General features: G+C 41.5%; 1 protein-coding gene across 26 annotated transcripts; it reads right to left on the bottom strand.

Annotated features, from left to right (window-relative positions):
- Positions 1–2,101: 2,101 nt before the first annotated feature.
- Positions 2,102–19,763, bottom strand: LOC125543495. 26 transcript variants are annotated; one of them, XR_007298530.1, is made up of 18 exons: positions 19,387–19,763; positions 19,105–19,317; positions 18,237–18,429; positions 17,781–17,966; positions 17,622–17,695; positions 17,383–17,409; positions 13,805–16,560; positions 13,266–13,339; positions 12,087–12,157; positions 10,151–11,665; positions 9,965–10,064; positions 7,931–9,435; positions 5,736–7,412; positions 5,540–5,613; positions 4,705–4,990; positions 4,082–4,148; positions 3,385–3,434; positions 2,102–2,477 (listed from the first exon to the last, which is right to left on the bottom strand). XR_007298530.1 is itself a non-coding variant. In XM_048706868.1 (11 exons), exons 4-10 carry the CDS (start codon positions 17,906–17,908, stop codon positions 12,127–12,129), a joined length of 642 nt encoding a protein of 213 aa, XP_048562825.1. In that variant the 5' UTR covers positions 17,909–17,966; positions 18,237–18,429; positions 19,105–19,317; positions 19,387–19,763; the 3' UTR covers positions 10,862–11,665; positions 12,087–12,126. The 26 variants fall into 26 exon arrangements, 4 of the variants coding, with proteins under 4 accessions (XP_048562825.1, XP_048562826.1, XP_048562823.1 ...); XR_007298529.1 differs by having other exon boundaries at positions 3,385–4,148; positions 4,705–4,838; positions 4,929–4,990; XR_007298519.1 differs by lacking the exon at positions 4,082–4,148 and having other exon boundaries at positions 4,705–4,838; positions 4,929–4,990.
- Positions 19,764–25,984: the final 6,221 nt, after the last annotated feature.

The following is a 25,984-nucleotide window of genomic DNA, read 5'->3' as shown; positions in this document are numbered from 1 at the left end:
TTTCATTATTTCTTTCAATTTGAACTTCATGGTTGATTTTTTAATATTAAGGGATATCTGAGAATTTAATAACGGTAAAAATCCTATTTTTTAATGAACACCGAACCACTTCGTTATTTTGCTTTGAACTTCTAGATTTTTTGGAAATAGTGAAAATCTATTTTTAAACTATTGTAGTTCTTTTTTTAAAATTTGAACTTCTTCGTTTTATTCTTTTGTAACGAGAAAAATCTGAATTTTCTCTAATCCTCAGACTTCTTTATTATTTTAATTTGAACTTCTTAGTATTATTTTTAGGAAAAAATATGTTTCTAAATAATGTTTAAACATTTTTAAAATTTTAAAATATGTTTCTAAATAATTTCTAAAATAATTTTTAATTCCGTCGGCGCCTATATATAGGGGAGTTGTTATTCTAATCCCGGGATTAGAATAACTATTTGGATCATAGCTCCCTATACAGGGCCCGCTGGAGGTTCGTGAGATCCGAAAATGCCACCGAACAGAAAAAGAAAACCACCCAACGCCGATCCCATCACCCGCAACCTCCTGCCCCGCCCCAAATCGCCCTCACCACGCGCCCCAACCCCCCGCGCGCCGCCGCGCGACCGCCTCCGCCGTGGCCAACCACCTTCTCCCGCCGCTCCAGCCACACGCCACCTTATCCCACCGCAGCGGCCATCGGCCAGCTTCTCCCGCAGGCGCAACCATCACAGCGCATTGTTGCCCCTCCCCTTCTTGCCGGACCGCGCCGCCCCTCCCCGCAGGACCGCGCCGCCCCTCCCCGCCGACCAAGCACAGCCCCTCCTCACCGGCCTCTCACCACCTCTCCACGCCGGCCTTGCACCACCTGGACCGTGTCTCCACCGGACGCCCACGCCGACGTCCTCCGCCACGGTTGTGGTCCCATACCACTTCCTCCGCAGCCCCTCCATCGCTGCCCTATGCCCCGACCACATCCCTTCCACACGCCCCCAACCTTCCCTTCGGCATGACCTTCCGTCCGCTCCGACGGGGCCTTCCTTTCCCTCCGACGCGGTCTGCCCTCTGCTCCGGCGTGACGCACGCCTCCAGATCCTACAGTTCAAAGAGAATGGGGACTAAGGTTCAGAAGATTTTCTTCTTCTTTTTCGTGTTTGGGCTAAAAACACACTCAGTACAAAGAGATGCTGTTCGGGTTCCATGGCGTTGCCCCCATGGCCGATTGACCCCGATACCATACCCTGTTGGTGAATGTCGCGGTAATTCGTGGCCTCCTATAGATGCAGGTCGCGGCCTCCTGTAGATGCAGGTTGCAGTGTCAGACATGGGTGTGTGGGGGGTGTGCAATGTACTGGCCTGCTGGGTGTGTGTCTTCTTGTGAAGTTCGTCCTCGCCAGTGTGTGTGCTCACTGCGTGGGTTGCCATCTACCAACACTTGTTTCCTGCTCCTATCGGACTCGGTGTGTGGTGGGCGGCGGACAAGATGGAGGCATGGAGCTAGCGAGTGGGTATGGCTAGCAGTAAGAGAAAGAAGAGACAGGTTAGTTGGAGCCTGCAATGCGACGAGCAAAATAATGCATGAGACAGGTTAGCTGGAGCCTGCAGGCATGGGCGCCGAGCTGCTAATACTTTGGGGTGGCTTGTAATGTACGTGGCCGAATACTACTGCTACAAACATGTGTATTATTTTTGGTAGCTCGCTTTTATATTTTTGTGCTAAAACTTTTGCCCGCTTCTTCTGACTACTACTACTTGAGAGTTAATCCAACTTGAACCCAAAACTGAACCTGAACCTGAACTTCTCTAGCTGAGGCTGCTCCGTCCACTTGCTAGCTTCATATGCACTAGATCGGAAGTGCGCCCTGGCGCACCGGTGCCTGGCTCAGCAGAATGACCCAACGTATAAAACTCAAATATAACAAAGCATTTTGTGCATCCAAAGGAAATCAGAGCAATCACTCAAGCTAAATTTATTTTGTACAGATCACAAACAGTAAGTAATATAGTTGCTGCCCAGATAACTGAGTTTAGCATAGAGCATACAAATTAATGATATACCAGAAGCATGGTATAGTTGTTTCCAAGACAACTGGCCTTGAACTTTACTACAAAGCATAAAGGCACAAAGTGTACCAAAAGCAAGACATAGTGCTTGCTCAGGACAACTGACTTGAATTGGACTGCATCAAGTTCAGTACAAAGCGTCAAGACATAAGTTCTATAAAATATAGCCAAGAAATTCATACTGGCAAGCATAAGTATCAGATTTTGGAGCTGCTCATAAACATAATGAGATAACAGACAAATTGAGAACGAAGCTCTGGAAACATCGATAATAGTAGGACATTTGTCTTTGTTAATCAAAGAACATCTACTGTAGCTTGTAGTTAACCATTACTGAGAACTCCTACTTCCTCCTTCCAAGTGAAAAGGTTATTTTCTGAGGCGAAGCTAATGCAGATAGTAGTGGCCAATACTTGAATGACTTCACCTTGCTAATGATAATATGGAAGATTTACAAAAACAATATAATTAGCTAATGAACCTAAGCACTATGCAAACTATACAAAATTTAGATAAATGGAATACTAAGATTGAACACAAATTAGTAACACTGTGCCTGTAGAGCAAAGTGCAGAAGATTGTACTTCACAATTCAGACATCAATGGTAGCCACCATGGGCTCTATCCTCTGAACTACGTTGATTGAGGCTTTATTTCTTTCTAATTGCTTTGAAGAGTACCTACATCTTTATAACGCCTTTATAAAGAACCAGTGTTCGCACTGTTCATGTAGGCCAGTAAAAGAAAGGTTCATGTGACACTATAATAAGTAGTTAAGAAAACAGATTGAATCTAAAATGCAGCTAAATGAATGCAATAGAAAAGGTTACCATAGCTATTTCTAAATAACTAGATATGAAAGAGAAGTAGCACAAAGCAACACATATGGCCTTTTGAAGGAGGCAAGTGCATCAATGCTACCTCTGAATATAAAATTAGGCATATTGGGGCAACATATTTCTGTAGAAAATTGAGGGATTATAAAAAACTAAAAGGTGGTGTTCTATATAGAACAATAATTAGATCGTGTGAGCCTAGAGCAAGAGCTTTACACCAATAGTAGGCAACAAAACTACTCCCTCCGATCCAAAATGTTCAAAGCTGCGACACCTATTATGGATCAGAGGTATTATAAATTAGCATGATCAACTTATAATGTAGGGTTCTGCATCCATTTTAAATGACTCAACAACATACAGCTAAGATATACCGATTTGTCATTGTAGAAGTACACAATTCGCATAAATGACAAAAAAGGAATGCACATATGTGCATTAGAATCAAAGTGGCCAAAAGTGAAGCACGGAGACACTTTATTTTCAAAGGAGGTGAAATTACCTTGTGAATCACTGGCACCACCCTAATTCAAGCTATAGGAGCATAGGGCCCTGAGCAAAAGAAGAAAACACAAAAGATTTAGTTAGTGGCCACAAGAGGACAAAGAAAGTAAACTGCACTATATATTGCTAGCTATGACAACGTCCAAAATATAATTAAAATCTAACGATCAGATCCACTTGTACATGTTTGGGCTCAACGGATCAGAGAACATATAGCGCAGTACATCTTCGTGTTTTTTATAGGAGTCCAGTAATTATATGAATAAAAACAGACTAACCGCTACATGGATTATCCGGGCAAACCGGCACATACATCGACTCTGCGAAAACTATGTTTGGGATAGAAAGGAGAACAAAATGAAAGCTCAAGAAATCATCACCATTCCCCATAAGAAGCCTGCTCCCTCACAACAACATAGGTGGAATAAAAAATATATCTAAACGAAGAGTAGACATGTTATAGAGATAAAAGTCGCAAAGAAGTGAATATATCTTTTGAAACTAACAATACAAATAGAACCAAGATAGAAAGTTCAAGACATGTGAATGTATCTTTCATGACAATGTTAAACAGAAGCCACTTTCCCAGATTTCATTGCGTACTGAACCAAGGCACACACATGGACATACACTGGATCCAACTTGTCTATTTATCAAAAAAGAAAGTAGTAGGAACGTCTTTAAAGAGCAAATACCACATCACCAAACATCAAATGCTTAAGCTTGAAAAGGTATGCATTCATCCACTGTTTACAATCGATCCTACCAGGAAGAAACATTTAAACAAAGTACATCAAGCGCTGACAAAAATATAGGAGCATCTATTCTAAAAAAAATCTGAATGCTAACTAAGATTTTTTAAAGGAGTGAAAATCTAGTATGATACATCACATCTTAAGTTCAAGTGTAGATAATTTGATATCCAATATAACAGAAGCTTTAGTTAACAAAGATCAAAGGCATGAGCTTGAGTTAGATGATTCTAAAATAAAATCAAGATGCGTTAGAAATAACTCGCATAATATATACCATACAGAAAATATACACCTACAATTGGCCAACAATACAATAAAACAAAGAGGAATAATCATTACTGGTCAGAATGATTAATCAACAAAAAGTGCGACTCTAGAATTTGAATTGTTATATAAAGCACAACATCATCATCTTTCTCCCTACTATTACATTTGGATTGTGTGACTGCAAAATAGGCATCGTAATACAACAAACTGAAACAATGCAAAATAATTACACAGGAACAGAACCTTGGGTGTTGGCTAAGACTTCACGCAAAAAACACAGGGAAGAGATAACTCACTGATGCCGAAAACAATAGGATAATCACCACATGAACAAACAGAGATGCACAATCTAGGTTTTTTGGTGCCCAGTTAACGATGCATGTAGTAGGTAATACAACCAGGTCCCTCATGTAGATAAACACCAGTTTTCCTATCAAATCAATAATGAAATTGCAGTAAGCGGCACAACAGGAAAACCTATGCTAGTAACCAGGCTAATACCTCAATGTGAAGTGCAAACCTGAAGCATCATCTGACCATGGCGACTAACGGAGCAACAAACTAATTAATTGAGGCATTTTCCTGCACTCAAGAGGCAGTTAGGAGATAAGAGAAAGCAACACAAGAACAAACATATGCTAGAAGAGCATGTAAAGCATGCATCCATGAATAAGATGCATTGAAATAACAGCTGGAACCTGAGTACAAGCAAGGAAAATATTAGAATGCAATGAGGCATGAATATTAGAAGGTAGCACATGCGCACATCAAGACAGCAAAGAGGTATACCTAACAAAGGCTAAACATAAGCGGAGAAACCTGATCTATAGAAGTATAGAAGAGAGACAGCCACCCCGTGTAAATTTGAGCACAACCAGGATCTATAGAAGTGACCAAAATGCTAGGTACTACCAGGATCTATAGAAGTGACCAAAATGCCCAATTCCAAATGCCAAGCAAGCACAAAAATAAAGGCAGGGGATAATAGTTTTACATGCTAGGCTTCTACCAATAAGAGAACAAAAAGCAGATACATCCATTGTCCAAACAAAATCTAACAGCCGCTTCATACAGGAAGAAATGTAAGCCTAGGCCTGGAAAGCATAGAAGAGAGGGGGAGAAGGGGACAACCTGCAAAGAGGTGGTCGAAGATAGAGCACGACAAACTGGCCAGAATAACGAGCACCTGTAGACAGTGGACCAACCTGCAAGGGGAAAAAGAGGAAAAGGTACAACCATGGATGAGCTGCAGTTAACCAGAATTTAGACGGTCCAAAACAAAACCATGGATGAGCTGCAGTTAACCAGAATGAGAGGGGGGGCTCACCACAATTGTGTTGGGTGGGAGTTGAAGAGGGAGGTAGGGATGTTGGCCTGCTCCTCTCAATGATATCAGATATAACCTTTCATCTCAATGTATTATTTAGTTATGTTACATGCAGAATGAGATAAAAAAGAACATGTAATATACAAAAAAGGGAATGCAGCAACAGCAGAAAGAAATGCTAAAAGGGAACATAGAGCAGAAAACCAACCCAAAATGCAAGCAAGAATCTTTAAAAGGGAACATAGAGCAGCATGAGCATGAGGCATAGAAAAATGGGGTCACCTTAAGATCAAGAATCAGTGGCCCTCTCCCAGTTCAAATCAGATGGATAGAACCACTATATAAATGGGGTCACCTTAAGATGAAGAATCAGTAACCAGCAAAGGAAGAATGAACCTTTTTGGAATTTTAAAGTAGCAAGACATTAAAAGTTCTCTTTTGCCTTCAATACTACACACATTAGGGGAGGTAGCTGCAGTTTTATTGCATAGTGGGCTCAGATTAGCCTTTTCTCGATCATATAACCTATCCCCATCATCTCTTATCACCAGATCAATCTGTTTACACAATGGAGCTGCCCTGTTTATCACTCAACAAGAATGACCATCCAAGGACAGATCAATAGGTATCACAGGATCAAAAAGGATTCTAGAGACAACAGGGAGGATCCAACTTGATACCCACAGGTGCCTTGATTGCTCAAAGGCACACTTATTCCAGCCACAGTTAATCATCATCGCCCTAGCACGAACGCCAGCCACAGACAAAGCGAAATGGCGAGAATGCCCCCGGTGGGGCAGGCTATTTACGCGCGGTGGCACGGTCGAGGTGAAACTGTTCATTCCAGCAGTAACTATTTTTTATCCGACGGACAAGGTCGTTCCAGGGCTCGATCCAATGGCTCGGATCGCATCAAGCGCGCAGATCCAACGGCCAGGAGCCCAAATCGCTGAGGAGCTGGAAGGAGAGCTTCTATTCTTATCTCTGGATGGCCATGTCCCATACAGTAGCCAAAGCAGAGGAGAAGGAGGAAGATGGAGCTCACCGAGGGAGGTTGTAGCCGAGGCAGTACTCACTGCACGCCGGGGTTGCGCGTGAACGCCGTCCAACCGGCAAGGAACCGCTTCCTACACCGCACATCCACCACGCGACCGCGTCGGAGTTGCGCCTTGCATCGTCCCGCCGACGAGCACGAACGCCACGGTCACATAATTCTCCTTGAAAACCACATATGCACACATGCTCTCATCTATTAGTATAGTTATACATAGAAATTGCTGCTAGTAGCTTCAAACCAAAAAAACTTAATTCACGCATTCATTGCCCCTTTTCACACAGAATAATGCATCAAATCCTATGACTCAGAAGTTGTTGATCATAGCAGGCCATGTCGCTCGTCTTGACACCAACGTGTGTTGTTAATGAGACCAAAAACTATATTAAACGACAATGGCCTATCTTTTCAGTGAACTAATTACCTAACCAGTAGTCATTTCAATTTATCAATTGAAGAATTCCCCAAACAGAAATTGAGGAGCAGGAGGAAGTTGGAGATCACCGAGGGAGGTTGTAGCCGAGCCAGTAATCAGTGGGCGCCGGGGTTGCGCCTGAACGCCATCCAGCCGGCGAGGAACCACTTCCCCGGACATCCACGCCGCTACATGAAGTGAAACTCTCCTGGCAAAGCAAAGTAAAATCTTATGACCAAATGTAATGGAAAATATAAATGAATTCCTTACCTACTGCATTTTGTGAACCAGAATAAGTGGGACCATATCTAGAGTATCATTCTCATGTTCGCCTTGGACAGAGGTTAATCGACGTGGTGTATTGAAACTCAGTACTCAATACTCCAGTTACATGTCAGTCCTAGACTCCTAGTGCTTGGTGATGCTCACGAATGAGGCAGGGGTGCGGGCAGCACTGTCATGGCTCACATAGGCACAACCCACGTGCTACCTATGTTAAACACCGTGGAGGAGAAGTGGCAGATGTGACGCGCTAGCTGGACGGACGTGGCGGCAGTGGGCAACAACTGTAGTACTAAAAGAAAATCAGCGTTGTTTAAGGTAGTAACAGCCACGGTCGAAAATAGTAAGTTTTGGTAATTATAACCCGACTACTTGTACACAATCAGACAAAATCTAGAAGGACCATCTAGCCAAACCATAAAAATTATATATTCATGTTATCACCTGAAACCAAAGTTCCATGGAAGCATTCAGTTCAATGATAAACCATGCCATCTTGATTCATGCCTTGTAGGTATATGGAAAGGACCAAACAAGGATATCTCACAATTTAGCCCTCCCTTAGTGTGAGCCTCTCCTGCATATGCAGTTTTGAAATAAAGAAAATTAGACAAATGCACCTTTAAATATCGAGTTGTGCATAATTCTTATTGAAACAAAAGAAATATACTTCGCGAGAAGTAAAATTAATTAGTTACATTCTGACATATGTAGCTAACAGGCATCGTTAAAACAATATATTTCTATAATGACCAAAAAGGGTATATGCATGTATGGAAACTATCAGGAAGGTGAGTTTAGAAATCGACAAAAGGAAATTCAAGCATATTTAATTTTAAAAGAAGAAAGAACAAAATCTGATATTTCTTTGGAAGTGTGTGTATAACAGCAGTACACAAAGCTGTGAATTGGAAAATTAAGGATTATCAAGTAAACATAACACTGACTGCCATCATAAGCAAGGTCCATCTCTCTGGACTCAGAAAAATATAATGCAATCTTGGTAGCACAAATATACACGCAGAAAACAAAACATGTGTGGATCCTTCTATCAAAGGTTACAGAAAAAACAATTTGAACTCACTATGTTACTTAGAAAATGTCTTGGTAAGACATATATACAATATTTATGAAGCCCTCTAGTTTGATAAGAAAAACAATGGAGGTGCCGAGATTTAGTGATCCTTTAGCATGGAACTAAATATGAAGGCATGGGTATGACATAGAAGCCCTTCTTCCACTATATGTTTATCCACTCGAGGGGAAATGAATCACTTACTTTATATGAGATAATTTCAGTACCAATAAAGTTCAGATAGACAAATTCAGCACCTAAATGATCATATATAAGTTCAGTTTGTTTAATGAACCTTTATATTGCACTTTTTATCCCTAGGTAAAATGAAACATCTGTAAAAAACCACAATAAAATTATATTAACCTAAGGAACTAAATCAAAATAATTAACCAAACATAAGAGTTCTAGGTATACGGCAGGACATATACTCTCTTCATTAGACATAAGCAAGCAATCCAACAAATACAAACACAAGAATCGATCCCGCGAGGGGCGAATCCACTGGCAACGGGAGAGAAGGATGAGGGGATTGGGAGAAGGTGGGGCCCTGCAGCGATGGGGAGAGGGTGGGGGCGCGGTGGCGGTGGTTGTGGACGACGGCGACGACGCTGGGGAAGTGAGCATCGGGGGTCGGGCGGGCAGGACGAACGAGATGGCGGCGGCGCAAGCGCCCACCACCGTCTGCTGCCCCTCCAGACTCGAGCACTCTGCTGGCGACCACGCTAGGAAAGGATGTCAAAGATGCAACCACTGATGGCTCGGCTCGTCTGCTTCGGCGGCTGACACTTCTCCTGCCTACTCCCGATGAGAGAGTGCAGCAACCATGAGGGCCCGTCCACCTGCAGAAGCAGCTTGTCCTCATCAGGGAAACCTGCACATAAAATAAACGCAGGAATCAGAATAATAGGAGATGAAGAAACAACGAAGAGATTCATGCCCACCCGGAATAGTCGGAGATCCACTCAGAACCAAGACCATATTAACCTAAGAGCCGCCTAAACGGGTAGTCATAGTTAAGAACATACATAGCAGAACAATTAATGATTGATGCCGCTAAATCAACAATCCAAAACTGTAGCTTTTTTTGATAGATGGCTGCTGAAAACACGCAAATACAAGCAGTGGTACTTCTAATGAAAGAAATACACATGATTCTCCTCAAATCAAATAGATAAGGTTTCTTCTTCTTCCCCTAGTTAACAACAAGGGGCCAGCAAGCATTAAACATCACAATAGAAATCCGATTGGTTGCACACACATTCAAACTGAAACAAAACGTGTATTGATTAAAATTGAATGAGATTGCACAATAGCAATCACCACCAGGTTGTGTCCAGAACCACAATTGCAATAAAAATAAGATAGATGTGCAGGGGGTAGGAAGAGGGGGTGGAGTTCACCACGTCAGGGGGTAGGAGGAGGGAGGAGCCATGAGAGCTCGTGCCTCATCCACCTGCAGCAGCAGCAGCTCCACCGACCCCTTCTTCCAGATCGGAGCAGCTGCACACAAAACAAACAAAGGAATCACAAGGAGGCGAGATTAAGAAACCAACAAGAGAGGGGATTTAGGGATCATGCGCACGCACCATAGTCGGAGACCCGTGGATGAGCTCGTCGGAGATGGCCTGCAGCCGGCGTAGTGCGAGGGAGATGAGGAGAGAGGAGGATCTGATCTATGGCGCCATCGGTAGGGTTCCGGGTGGCGGTTGAAGTTGCAGGGGTGGAAGGAGGAGGAGGAGGACTCATCAGCACGGCCCTGGCGGCGTTGTACGCCGCTCCCTGCCGCCACCGCCGCCGTGCTCCTCATCCTCCCTCCGCTGCCTGCTGCGCCGCCTTGGCCTGCCGCTGCTGCTCCCCGCCGCCGCCACCGTCGTGCTCCTCGTCCTCCCTCCACTGCTGCTCGTCGTCGTTGGAAGGGGGGCTCTGTTGCGGCGGATCTGGCCGCGGACGGCGCGGTTCGAGGCGGTAGGTGGCGGCAGCGGCGATGTGGGTGGGAGGAGGGGAGAGGAGGCGTGCGGGAGGTCAAGTGACGGAAGATCAAACGACATGATGCATTTATATGAAGGCAAGTTTAGAACATGTAACAGGATTACCGATTATCGGGTTCAGGGCTAAGAAGAAAACATTGGCACCAGAGGCGATACAACTATAAAGCCATAGTTAGGCATACAATAGATAGCTTGGTTCAATTGCCTCCATTAGTGCCATTCCATTTGAGATGCGATGCAAAAAATGACCAACAAAATACCAATGACGTTTGTCCTGCTTCCGGATGCCTCTGTTTTGTGCCCACCAAATTTGGCAAAATTTCTCATAATTCTTAAATATATCACTTTACATATGAAAACTGATACATGCACACATATGTAATGAAATTAAACTTGACTAATGCAACAACAGAGTGAAAGTCTCATGAATATGGGAAGAAATGTTGCAAATGTTCTGCATCCTTTTGACACTACCAATCCAAAGTGATCATTTCTATGGGCAATTTTTTTCACAAGCCTTATTTAAATTATGTGTTTGATAAATAACACTGGCTCTGAACTGTACATGACCATAAAAAGTGCATACATAGATCATTTTCCTGTGATAATATGATATACAAAAATCCTTGATAAATAAAGTGTATCCATGTCAATAGTACTTTCTCCGTCCCGAAATATCTGTCGCAACGGACACACATTTTGAACTAAACAGCATTTTTCAATTACATCCTTATACAATTCAAAAGTTGGCGATCCGCTCCTCCCTCTCCCTCATGATTCACTCCTTCCTTGCGTCGTCGCCTCCAGAGCTCGCCGCCAGCTCCAGGCCTCAGCTCCTCCCTGCAGCTACATACCTCTTCTCCCCGCAGCTCCAGGCCTCTGCTCCTCCCTGCAGATCGCCCCAGGCCTTGCCCCAGGGAGCGCTCTGCAGGCCTCTGCTCTAGCGAGCTCAAGGCATGGGGGAGCTCCAGGCGAGCTCCAGACATGGGGGAGGAGCAGCAAGACGCAGTACCTTGCTGCCCCAGGTTTCTCGCATGGCCTCCCTAGGCTCCAGGAACCGCAAGGCCGTGCTCCACGTCCAAAATGCCTCCACCGCGCTCCAGGACGCCTCCTCTGCTACGTGATGAGGAGGATGGTGAGAAACATGACTTGATCTATAAGAGAAGTTCTGTCTAATGTAACCTATAAATCGACAAGTTGGCTTGAAAATTGACAAATTGATCTGTAAGAGAAGTACGCCTGAAAAAATAAAAAATTACAGTGCACATGCAAATTGATCCAGCTCTTGCAAATTGATCTCTCGTTTTTTTGACCAGGGTTAAATGCCAATTTGCTATCAACAGGTAATTCTAATTTCAATCTGGGGTTTTCTTCCATGTATGCATACAATCAGGAGTACAAATGATCTCTAGTTCTTTGAAATGGTGATTGTTGGCGTTGCATCACTGATGGTGCAGTATACTGTAGTGAAGAGAAAAATGCAGCAAAGGCAGGAAAGAGTTACTACTACAGGCGAAATTGGTCACTGCTATACCTTCTTAAGTGCGCAATGAACTCCTGCTTTGCCATGTGCTTCATCTCCTCCAGCAAGGCCGGAAAAAGTTACTGCAATGCAACACAAGGACCAGCATGAATCCATGAAGGAATTGGCACACATCCAAACGATGCAAAGCTTGAGCACGCAAGAGTCACCAAAATTGTGTGAATTGTGAACTGAATTAAAATTCAGTTTCAGTTGATTTACTCAAAATACATTCATGGCAGTAAAAAAGAAACCATGAGCAGAATCATGAGATGATGGCGCTACATACTGTATCAAACATTTGTTGATATCAAACATGCTTGGAGTACTCAAACATTTAAATTCATAGGTACTGTGAATTTAACTCCATGTTTTAGTAACTCCAACAAATTCAAAGTTAACTGAACATTTAAATCCATGGTGTGCTACTTGCTCTGAAACATCCATGTTTTAGTAATGAATGCAACCAAGAGAAGCTCTTCAATCTCCTAAGGAGACAACAATGTATGGAAGAGAGACAACCACCCCGTGTAAATTTGAGCAAAACCATCTCAGAGAGCTAAACCACCTCTCCACACATTCTTTGCAAAGAAGTTTAGTGCCTAAGAAGAATATGATCTAAATTCACTGAAATAGGCAAAACATGCAGGTCCCAATTCCATTAAATCAAACAAACCTAAGGATCCATGATAACTAAAGCAGGAACCTAAAAGAGTAAATAAACCTAGATGAGATTCAAAAATAAGTAGACAGAATGGACACAGGCCAAGCTGACCAGCCCAGTGAATGTCTTCCTAACAACATACTACTTTAGGTACAGACCAACGAACATTTTTTATAAATCATATCTAGAACGATATTGGTTTGTCTCGTAGCCCCAACAACACGACACATGCGAGCAGTTCCAACAAACAAATCAACACGCTACTTCTAGGACATAGCAGAAAGGTACAAAAAATCCTAGGTCCTACCAGGATCTATAGAAGTGACCAAAATGCCCAATTCCAAATGCCAAGCAAGCACAAAAATAAAGGCAGGGAATAATAGTTTTAGATGCTAGGCTTCTACCAATAAGAGAACAAAAAGCAAGATACATCCATTGTCCAAAGAAAATCTAACAGCCGCTTCATACAGGAAGAAATGTAAGCCTAGGCCTGGAAAGCATAGAAGAGAGGGGGAGAAGGGGACAACCTGCAAAGAGGTGGTCGAAGATAGAGCACGACAAACTGGCCAGAATAACGAGCACCTGTAGACAGCGGACCAACCTGCAAGGGGAAAAAGAGGAAAAGGTACAACCATGGATGAGCTGCAGTTAACCAGAATTTAGACGGTCCAAAACAAATAAGCACCGCGCCAGAACAACCCATTTTGCCTCTGCTTACTAAATACTAATAGGGCTTGTCATATATATCTTTCGAGTATAAAGGACAAACAGAATACCGACACGGGTAAGAAGAATAAACAACAAACATCCTGTGGTGATGCAGAAATAACTACAGATCGGGAGCGCGCCTTGGTATATGAGCATCCAATAACTAAATATGGAGCTCGGGAACGACCCTCGACATCTCAATATTAAAGTAACCATTACATTGTCCAAACATATAATTCTCACCTCCGTTTTTGAAGATTAACTGACACGATATCTGAATAGTAGCTACAGGCTCAAGTTTGACACAGTCAAAAGAAGAAAGTGGGAGGGGGAGCTAGCAATGGTGAGCTAGTTGTACCTGCTTGAACTGACCCCTCCTATTGGAGAGGACGATGATCTGGTCATTGAGCTTCTTCCAGGCGCCGTCCTTGAAGCAGATCTCGACGATCGGCGGACTTCCTTCTGCCGGCCAGGTGGCACTACATCTCCACGCTAAGGAGCGACGTGATCGCCGCATCGAGGCTGCTGCCCTCCTGCATCAGCACAAACAAAATATCTCTTTTATATCAGTAATACCAATAGGCAACAGGTCATGTTTCAAAGGGTTACAGGTTGACAGACATTACATCAAGGGTCACAATGCAAGTACTGGCATTTGACAAAACAGAGAAGGCCACACACTGTAGTACTACACATGAATAAACAGCCAGGCACACAGTGATACCTCGGTAATGTTATTTGGTGGAGTAATCCTTGGGAGTAATCACCAGAGCTCAGGCAAATAATTGTGATGGTAAAGGTGGATCTAAAGATTACACAAATCCTAAAACAAAACAGTGCCCTGATTTTAGCTCTCGACCATCAACTACTACACCACTTGACCGCATCGGTTGTTTTAGATGGAAGAGAATGTGTGGAGCCTAGGAGAGAAAAAATCTTTCACCAACCACATACTGCACCTCCAAATTCCCAACCAGTAAGGAATAATTTTACACTAAGGGTACCAAGACTGAATAAAATGCTTTCCGGTTCACTTGTGTGCTGATCTAATATATGATGTTGTTCTTTGTTAAGTTCAGAAAAATAGGGATATTTAGCAGGAACAGGGGAGGTTCAGATTAAGTTCAATTTGTTGGGTCAATGACCTTTAAATGATATTCTACTCAGATTGCATACTTGACTGCTTCATTAGACAACACAGAAACTCCATATTTAATAGTCACCGCAAATAGGAGATACATCAGATTAGTATCATGTTCTAATTAGAAAAGAAGAGAAGGTTAGAGACCACAGTAATCATATAGAATCATGGTCATAGAGGAAACAATCTGCTCAACATATATAGATACAAGAATACATAGTGAAAATACACAAAATATGATCATCTGCAAAGAAAGAATAGCCAAGAGAAAATTGATTAGCGAGAGAGAAGGCATAACTTACCTTTTTAGTCAACTACATTTAGTGCGATGAAAGTGCAGATCCTTGACAATGGCATGGAGTACTACAACTGCCCAGATAAGCAATTTATCTACATATCCGACAGTAGAAGAGTTTGGAAAAAACAAGATTTTTACATGCAATGGATGCGCACTCACACGCACACAAAGTTGGCTCCAGCCGGTTTGAGCCATCCAAAATTAAACAAAAATGTGATGTGCGTGCGCGCGCGCGCGCACACACACACACAATTTGCTGCCCGAGTTTTAGTCATGGCATACACAATTTGTATGCATCCAAAACCGAATGTACAAATAGCAGGTAGATGAGAGGGGGAGCTCACCACAATTGTGTTGGGTGGGAGTTGAAGAGGGAGGTAGGGATGTTGGCCTGCTCCTCTCAATGATATCAGATATAACCTTTCATCTCAATGTATTATTTAGTTATGTTACATGCAGAATGAGATACAAAAAGAACATGTAATATACAAAAAAGGGAATGCAGCAACAGCGGAAAGAAATGCTAAAAGGGAACATATAGCAGAAAACCAACCCAAAATGCAAGCAAGAATCTTTAAAAGGGAACATAGAGCAGCATGAGCATGAGGCATAGAAAAATGGGGTCACCTTAAGATCAAGAATCAGTGGCCCTCTCCCAGTTCAAATCAGAAGGATAGAACCACTATTATTGATTAGAGTTATTTTTACCCAGGCAAAACATTACAACACTGGATCCTAAGCTACAGGTGAGGCATACAAAACTACAAGTGTCTATTATTTTCATATATAAACAACCTTTAGTATCTCAACCAGAACCAAAGCAAAACAAAAAATCATGTTTAAGTAACCAGCAAAGGAAGAATGCACCTTTTTGGAATTTTAAAGTAGCAAGACATTAAAAGTTCTCTTTTGCCTTCAATACTACACACATTAGGGGAGGTAGCTGCAGTTTTATTGCATAGTGGGCTCAGATTCACCTTTTCTCGATCATATAACCTATCCCCATCATCTCTTATCACCAGATCAATCTGTTTACACAATGGAGCTGCCCTGGTTATCACTCAACAAGAATGACCATCCAAGGACAGATCAATAGGTATCACAGGATCAAAAAGGATTCTAGAGACAACAGGGAGGATCCAACTTGATACCCACAGGTGCCTTGATTGCTCAAAGGCACACTTATTCCAGCCACAGTTAATCATCATCGCCCTAGCACGAACGCCACCGCCATAGACAAAGTGAAATGGCGAGAATGCCCCCGGCGGGGCAGGCTATTTACGAGCGGTGGCACGAAACGGGAGTAACTATTCATTCCAGCAGTAACTTTTTTTATCCGACGGACGATGTCGTTACAGGGGTCGATCCAACAGCCCAGATCCGATCAAGCCACCCGATCCGACGGCCAGGAATCCCAAATCACTGTGGTGCGGCCTGAGGAGCTTCTATTCTTATTTCTGGATGGATGGATGGATCAATATAGCCATGGCCATGTCCCATATAGTAGCCGAAGCAGAGGAGCAGGAGGAAGATGGGGCTCACCGAGGGAGGTTGTAGCCGAGGCAGTACTCAGTGCACGCCGGGGTTGCGCGTGAACGCCGCCCAACCGGCAAGGAACCACGTCGGAGTTGCGCCTTGCACCGTCCCGCCAACGAGCACAAACGCACCAAAAAACCTGTATAAGAAAGGCATCGTTATTTATCAGAAACAATTAAGAGTGTTTCTTCCACCGCTATCACGACATCCATGTTTTGCTTTTGAATTCAGAGGTTGTATCCAAACAAATAAAATCTTTAGGTAAATATATTTTCATCAAGGTGGTGTATCCCGTTGTCTGAAATAGCAAAAATAACAAAACAAAGATGGGAATAGTGGAAGGATGTAAATTTTTCTCAAAGATTGCATCTAATTCAGTCTTTTATCTGAACAGAAACATCCACATACCCTTTGTCCTAGACCAAAAGAAATGAAAAAAAGATAGCATCATATTGAAATGAAGAAATGGCTCGCATAATATAGAATGGATCTCAGCCCGAAAAAATTGATTTTAAATACATTTAAATCATGACACATATATAAGCAATCATAATGTATAAAGCACCTTGTCCCAAAAACACATAACCAGTGGTTAGGAGCAGCAACATTCTAACCAAAATATAACTACCAAACCAATATGAGAAAACATAAACCTCTAAAATATCCTCTCGGCTCATATGGAACAGAGGGCGTACATCTTGAGCAGCATAACAAAAAATGTATTTCTCCATGAATTAATATATATATATATGAATGATAGAGATATATTGCATAGGCAAGTCAGATAACCGTGAGATGTAACATAATGTACAGGTTAGTGATCCATGACTGCAGCTAAATTTTGGAAGAAAAAAAAGGACACTATTGAGTAGGCAATGTAGCACTAATATTACAGGGAGTAATCTTTCCTTGCAGCCGCACAACATATGTAGGCATAGATAAATAAGAATGGGGATTAAACCTCGTCCAGCTCCACAACGTCGGCGACCTGCAGAGGTCACAGACATTCATTGTTTCAGATTTCTTTGTCACAACACGACTACTCTTTGAAGAAAGATTCAATTTTCTTCTCAGACCACAGTTAAAGATTCATAATTCTGCATAATTTGTCCTCTCTGAAGAACGAAAGTTGCAGTAACCAAATTGGTGGGTATGGACAAGCAGAGCATAGCATGAGAAGGAGAGGAAGCAGAGAGATACCTTGCATGGCGTCCAGTAGGGTTGGAGCAGCGGCGGCCCAGAGGAGCGAAGCGATGGTCTCCCCTTGCTTGTGCCTGCGTGCATCAGGGAGTGAGGGAGGAAGGGGAGCGGCCAAATCAAAACAAGCAAGCAGAGGGGGAGGGGGAGCAGAATAGAGACCTTGCATTCTCATTTTGTGGTGATGGAGAAGAAGCACATGGCTGCCAATGCCGGTGTCGTGGTTGTGGTCGAGCCGGATCCGGCCGGCGCCGTGCTGGAAGCAAGCAGAGGATTGGCTGCATCCCCATGCGAGACTTGGCCTTGTTTCATATGTTGGCCAGAGTTGTTGAATGTTTAAACATAGTCCTGTCATGGTTAACAAACAGAGGTTATTACCATATGACATATGCTCTTGCATAAGTTTTTTCGTTCACTCTGTAAAATAGCAGGACATCATTGTACTTCATTTAATGTAAGTAAATCTTATTTAACCTAGCAAAAATATAACCTGAATGTGTGCCTCCCACAAATTGATATATACAAATTCCTCTTGGTCAAGCAATAGAAATAGAGGAGATATTATTTGACGCTCACTGCCTCCAAATAATTGATCGAGAAAAATGAGGAGAAGCTCACCTAGGAGAAATAAGAATGCAACCTCATAGCCTCCGCCACTGGATGCTTCTCTACAGAGGACTCGAACTTCCGCTGCGCCATCAAGGTCATGGTGAGCGCACCAGCCCTCTGTTGTTCATGTTATGGTGAGGGCACTATGGTTGCCAGGAGAGTAGGATGCACTGGCAACAGAGCAAGCATCACATCTCTGCATCTGGTCAAATCAGGGTCAGAAGCTGGAAAATGAAATAAGAAACTTTTTGCAGATGCTAGCTTGGGAAAAAAATGCTAAAACATAATTTATATCAGCAAGAGGAAGAAAGAAGGGAAATCCTTAAAATCATGACAGTTCCCACATATTCACCACAAAAATCATGTTATTCCCCATGTGCATCATGAACAAACCCACTACTTGAACAACACCACCATTGAAAATCAAACAGTTTAGAAGTGGACCATTGAATTAACAAACAAAAATCCTTAAAAAACATGGGATTTCCATATTTTATTTCTTGTCATCTAGACCTAAACTTTCTCAATCGGATCCTGAAGAAAGCACACACACAGTTCATACAAATAACATAATTATTTCCTTCTTGCCCCTTCTGTTCAATAATTTGAGTGCACAAAATACTGAATCACGACCGTTCATGTTGTCATCCTCTGTTCACCATCCATCATAGAAGAAACAATTGATAAATTTATTTGTCATCTTAAATGGCAAAAAAATCATCTAATAACAGGCATCTGTTACATCATCTACATGAAAGATTTGATACATAAATTACGGCCTGGAAGCCTCATGCAGACCCCAAAATTGACACTGGTTTGATGGACATTTCGCTCAGAGCACAAGAGATAGCAGGGGTGGAGGAACAGAGGTACTCACCTGAAGTCTGAGCCGGCTTCAGGTCACGATCTGAGAGGCAGGGGGCCAGCCCCCATGGCTGGCGGGGGAAGGGGTAGTGGGTGGGGTGGGGCGTCGTGCTCCTGGAAGAGATAGGTGCACCTGAGCTGCTGGCCGCTCCTGTCGCTACTGTCATTGGTGATGGCCGCTGCTGCTGTCCGAGGCTAGGGTTCGCCGTTGGACGCATGCGTGCACCTGTGTGACCAAGAGCAGCAGCAGCATGAGGGGAGGGGAGGGACCAGTAGAAAATCGAAATGGACGCACCTTGAGCAGCAGCAGAATTGCTAGGGTTAGGGTTGAAGCAGAGGCGTGACGGTGATCCGGCGGCGGTGGCCATCTTCTTCCTCCCCCTAGCCTCATGTTCCTCTCCCCGTTGCTCCCCTGTCGAGCTCGAGCTCGTCCATGGCCGCCGCGGCGGGCGGGGCGGGACGGCGGGGCCGCGGTCATTGGCCACGGCCACGGCGAGCGGGACAGGCGGGGCGGGGAGGAGCGAGGTCCACCGTGGCGTGGTCCGAGGGCGTCGGCGGCAGCGATGTGAGCGGGGCGGCGAGGTCTGAGGGAGGGAGAGGAAGGGGAGAGAGCGGGGCGAGCGGGGGCTGGGACGCGGGGAGAGGAGGTGCGCGGGAGGGGAGAGGAGGAGGCTAGGGTTCACCACGGGAGCCGGCCCTTTTATACCCCCTGTGAGCGAAATGACGAAAATGCCCCCGGCGGGGCAGACTATTTACGAGCGGTGGCATTGGGCGGGCTGAGGAGCGGGCTGAGGAGCTTCTTTCGATCCGACGGCGCAGATTCCTCCACCTATCGATCCAACGGACGAAAACACATCAAGGGAGAGATCCAACGGCCGAGAGTCGCTAATCGCTGAGGAGCGTCCGGCATCCCTCCGGTTCATGTCTCTTGATAAGTAGAGACCATCTACACGGAGAAGAAAAGACAAGGAATAAAGTGGTTACTTCTAGGAGATAAGACAGAGAGATAAAGACCAAAAGGAGTGGTGTAAAAACATGCACAACTTGTGTATAAAAAATTACTATTTGTTTGGAAAGTGCATACATTGTACTCTATGGTTTGCCCGTTCTTGCATGTCCTTTTGTTACTGCGTGTTGACCGTTGAGAATTTGAGATCATGATTCAAGTGTCACTTCGTAGTGCTAGTGCTACTTGGATTCTATAAGAACAGTGCGCAACATAAACTTCTTGCTGTTGTTGAGTGATTTGTGCTGCTTTTACGGAGTCACTTCAAAACCCATCTAGTCACACACGCACGCACACACAAAGTTTAGAAAAAAAGGAAAACTTCCCATGCTCAACGACCCAACCATTATTGAGCGATCCACGCATTTAGGAAAAATAGGTTTAATATGACATTTAATTTTAGAATTGTTCGCTTGGAGACTAGAATTAGGAAATTTGAAAAATTAGAACACTACTAAAAAATGAAAATTAGTTGAAGTTCATGTGTGAAAAGCATGGAAGATCAAACACACTAAAAACATCAACTAAAATCTTTTATCAACAATTAACATAGAAAGTAAAAATACACTAGTTAAGTTTGAATGAGAAGCACAGATAAAGTCCACACTTACACTCCGTCAATGTTCACATAAAAAAGTGGAATTTTTACGGACAAACAAGAATCACCAAATAAGAAAACAAGCATCACCTAGAGCAGTGTAAATTGTTGAAGTTCAAATTTAGTAAACTAGAGAGTTCAGAGAAAGTGTTATGGGTGTACAAAATTTTTCTCCCACGGATTTTCCCGTTATTGAAAAATGATAACAAATAAATTCAAATTAAAAACACTGAAGAAGCTTAAAATATGTAACAAATAACATATTTTCACGTTTAAAAAACACAAGCAAGGTCAAATTAAAACTATTGAGCACTTCATAAAAAATAATGAATTAGATTTCCCCTGTCTCTCCCAAAAATCTAGAAGTTCAACTAAAAATAGTGGAGTGGTTTGATGTTTAATAGAAAAATAATTTTTTTTGCTACTAAAAGAAATAAAACCAAGAAGTCCAAATTAAAAAGATTGAGCATTTCGATGATTATAGAAAACTCAAACTTTGGTCGTTATGAAAGAATGGAAACAAGAAGTTCAAAATTAAATCACACAATAGTTCAATGTATAAAAGTTAGAAGATCTGAATCTGGTGACGGGAACATCAAGAAGGTCAAATAAAAATAACTGAGAAGTTCAGAAGATAACATGGCACTTTGAAGTGGATATTTCATCGTTTCTAAATAGAAAACAAGAAGTTCAAATTCTAAAAATAGAGGAGTTAAAAATCATTAAAAAGGATTTTCACCATTTATAAATTAAAAAAACTCTAGAAGTTCATATTTAAATAACGAACCGGTTCAATACTTATTACAAAATTAGGATATTCCCTTTACTACAAGAAAAATAAACCAAGAAGGCCAAAGTTCAAAAATAGAGAAGTTCTCTATTTATAAAAAAACTCACATTTTCTTGGTACTAAAAGAAATAAAATCAAGAACTTCAAATTTTCACATTTCTAAAAAATGCACAAAGACGTTCAAATAAAAAAGTTAGAGCGGTTCAATGTCTATACAAAATCAGATGTTTTTCGTTACTAAAGTGAAATAGAGAGAAGTTCAAATTGACAACAGACGGGAGTTCACATACCGCATGGGTGTGTGTTTCGTATGAGGAAATAGGAGTAGAAAGGCGAAGTCCAAAATTTTTGTTGCTAGAAGTTCAAGTGCACAGATTGGGAACAACTGACTCAAATTAAAATAACAAAAAAAAGTTTAGAAAATTTAATTACTAAATGGATTTCCCCGTTTCTAAAAGAAACCTAGAAGTTCAAATTAAACGAATGGAGTGGTTCAACGTTTATTGAAACCCCGAATTTTAACCGCTAATAGATAATAAAACCAACGTGAGGTTTGAATTAAAATAACATGGAAATTTGAAGTTTATTAAAAACCTAAGATTTACATGTTCGAAAAACAAAAACAAAAACCAATGCCATTTTGCCATTTTTAAAACCAACTCATAAAAATTAATAACATTTCTTTCTAGAAGTTCAAGTGCTCGACGAGGGAAAGTTGGAAATTTCTACCCACTTTATGCACACATAATTCCCTTTCCCATTTGTGTCTATGTTTTCACAAATAAATCAAAATTTTAAAAAATGTGGAGGGGGTCCAGAAAAAACTAGGATATTTTGATACTAAAAGAAAGAAACCAAGAAGTCCAAATTACAAAATAGAGAAGTTTTATATTTATAAAGAAACTTAGATTTTCTTTGTTAGTAAAGAATAAAAATGATGAAGTTCAATTTAAAATAGAGGAGTAGTTCGATGTATACGGGAAACTCAAATTATTACCGTATCTAAGAAAAAAGAAAACTATGAAGTGCAATTTACAAAAAATGTTTGATGCTTATTTAAAAACATATTTCCTTTCTAAGATTGTGACTAAGAAGCTGAAATTAAAATAACAGAGAAGTTCGAAGTATATAGAAAACTCAGATTTTTTGTAAGAAGTTCACGTCCACCTCTGTGCATGGTTCGGAATTTATACTGCGGGACGTCCGACCTCCAATTAGATGTTTTAAAATGGCAAAAAATGGCGTCCGACCTTCAATTGTATGTAATTCGACGTATACGCAAAAATGTGACAGAAGTTTATAGTGAAAACAACGAGAAGTTCAAGTACTCTAAGGAATGCATATCAGAGAATAAAACTATAGAAAAATAAAAGTTTAAAAGGTTTGTTGAAAGAATTTCGAGTGGTCTGTCTAGGGAAGTTCAATAATTCTTGTGAGATATGTTTACCTTGTATTTACATGCTTGATTTTTTCCATAGAAAAATCGAATACAATTCTTTACTCAAAATATAAAAAGGTGAAGTTCAAATTAAAATAACAGAGAAGTTCAGAGTTTATTAAAACCTAGGATTTAACTGTTCAAAAATTAAAAAACACAACGCCATTTTTGCACTTTTAAAAACAACTCATAGACGAAAAAAATGGTTGCTAGAAGTTCAAGTGCTCGGTGAGGAAAAGTTCAAAAAAAATTGTGAGAGAGGTTCACCGTGTATTTAGATGTCCAAAATACATAAAAAATATGTTGTTTTTTGTGTTTTAAAATATTTCTCTCAAACCAGAGAGAAGTTCAAAGTGATAACAACCGGTGTGTGTTTCATATAAGTAAAGTACAAATAAAGTGAAACAGAGTGAAGTTCAAACAGACATGCCCCAGATGTTCAACTACTTCACGCAGTGCAAAAAACAACACGTGAAAAACAGTGTGAAGTTCAAATAGACATGCCCGAGAAGTTCAACTACTTCATGCAATGCATTTCCATTTGCGATGAAGGCAGAAATCATGATCTCGTCATTTTCTAATTTACGTCAAAATGGCATGAATATCATTGGTGTAAGTTTCATGTCCTCGGTCGGAGAAAGTTAAAAAATTTATTCTGAGAGAGGTTTGTACAAAAGGAATATCATTTGTGTGACATTGATGAGTGTATGAGGAAATTGCAAACGAAAGTACGTCACAGAAGTTCAACGTGAAGAGAGCAGGAAGTTCAACTACTACACTCAATGAATTTCAGATAAAAAACTTTTAAAACCGTCGCGAGTATGAAAAAATGATCAACACATGAAAGTTGCATGTTTACATCAGCTTTACATCGCTATATCACTTGCTCAATTCCGGTGAGTGGATGGAGAGCTACGAACAAAAAAAGCACGTGAAAACAAAGTGAAGTTCAAGTAGACATGCCAAGAAGTTCAAGTTCTTCACGCGGTGCATTTCGAATAATCTGTTTCGCGATAAAGGCAGAACGAATGATCCCGTCGTTTTCGAAATTACTTGAAAACGGCTAGGAATCAGAGAAAACCATCAACATGAAAAAGTTTTGCATTTTCTATAACTTTTTAATGGTATATTATTTGCCCCATTCCGGTAAAGTTTGTAGAAATTACGGTGAAAATATGTTTTTAGCCATTTTCAAAATTGACTTAAAACAGTAAGGAATTGGGAGAAACAATATATACAAAAACGTTTCGCATTTACTCAAGCTTTCCAATGCCATATCATTTGCTGCATTTGGACGTCCGGTTAAAAAATGAGCTCGAAAATACAAACTCGGTGCAACTTGGACTGTTTTCTAAATTACTTCTAAACCATTCAAAATTAGAAAAAACTTTAAACATGAAAAAGTAGCGCATTTTCATAAGCTTTCCAACGCCATATCATTTGCCTCAATTGGATTAGCCGTTTAAAAATGACATCGAAAATACGAACTTGGCTGTTCGGATTGTAAAATTTTACGATTTTCCAAATTCCTCTTTAACCATAGGGAATTAGAGAAAACTTTCAACATGTGGAAGAAGAGGTTTTGCAGTAGCTTTCCAACGCCATATTATTTGCCTCATTCCGATAAACATTTTGGAAATACAATAAAAAATACATGTCACGTTTTTTGTATGCAGAAAAAAGGTTTCCAAAACTGCTCTTAAATCGCTTACATTTTGCCAAAAATTTAACTTGGGTCATGATACTGGTGTCCATAGCTTTCCAACGGTATTTCACAAGCCCCATTTGGGCAATGTTGGCTGAAGTTCAACCTAGCACAGGGGGAAGTTCATGTTGAACAACTCAGGCAGTAAAATTGCAATAGAGGCTTGTTTCATCACGAACCGAGAGCAAATCCACCAATGAGCGAGATTCCTATTTAAAATGGGCATTTAGTTGCTAAAAACTATTTGTAGATTACACTTACATCACATAGAACATGACTGGCCAAAAAAATTCACGCAGGGAGACACGGTTGAAAAGATAGTCCGAAGGTCGGGTTCCTACAAAGGGAAGTTCAGGCGTGTAACTCAGGAAGTTCATGTTGTCATCAGAATAGTGTTTATGTATGTATATATATATCGCGAACTATTGATCTTCAACATAGATATGCAAAACTATTAAGACTAAGTTCATGATAAATTTAAGTTTAATTAATCATATTACTAAAGAGGTCCCACTTAAATAGACATCCCTCAAGTCATCTTAGTGATACGTGATCCAAATCAACTAACCCATGTCCGATCATCACATGAGATGGGGTAGTCATCAATGGTGAACATCTCCATGTTGATCATATCTACTATCACTGGTGCGCATCGGTCCTCAACAAACAGTTTTTAACCCCTTCCCGCGACGGCATTTGGAACTATCACCAAGTGAGTGTGTGTGATAGGGTGTCCTTTCCACACGACCCATAAATCATCGGGGATAGGCCCTCCTAGGACCCAAGCTGGGGCCGTGTGCCATTGGGCGAGGCATCGAAACCCAATCATTTCCGTAGGTATGTACATCCCACACGATAATCCGAGAAAATCATTTCTGTAGGTATGTACATCCCACAAGGTGAATCCCAGAAAAACATTTCCATTCGTATGTATATCACACACAGTCAATCCATGGAATACGTTTCCATTCTTATGTACATCCCACACAATCAATCCAGGGAAAACGTTTCCGTTTATATGTACATCCCACACAATCAATCCAGGGAAAACATTTCCGTTTATATGTACATCCCACATAGTTTTATGTATATGCTCGTGTGTGAAAGGTGTAACTATCACACACGCTCTGCCTTGGTTAACTGTTTGCTTTCATCAACTACATCACACACGATTTGATGTAGAAAATTGTGTGGCATTGGGATATCCATCACAAGCGCTTTTACTGCCAGAACCGTTTGCAAAGTTCCATGACCGTCTGTTCTCTTTTTATTTTTGCCTGGAATTTAATATTCTAATTGGAAATTTTGAAATATGAAACGTGCAATTCAAATTCTTAGCACAATGGTTCAACAACG

The sequence above is a fragment of the Triticum urartu genome, chromosome 3, assembly GCF_003073215.2.
Source record: "Triticum urartu cultivar G1812 chromosome 3, Tu2.1, whole genome shotgun sequence".
In the NCBI taxonomy this organism is placed as follows: Eukaryota; Viridiplantae; Streptophyta; class Magnoliopsida; order Poales; family Poaceae; genus Triticum; species Triticum urartu.
Note: the sequence above shows the minus strand (reverse complement) of the source record. Positions and strands in the feature narration are given on the sequence as shown.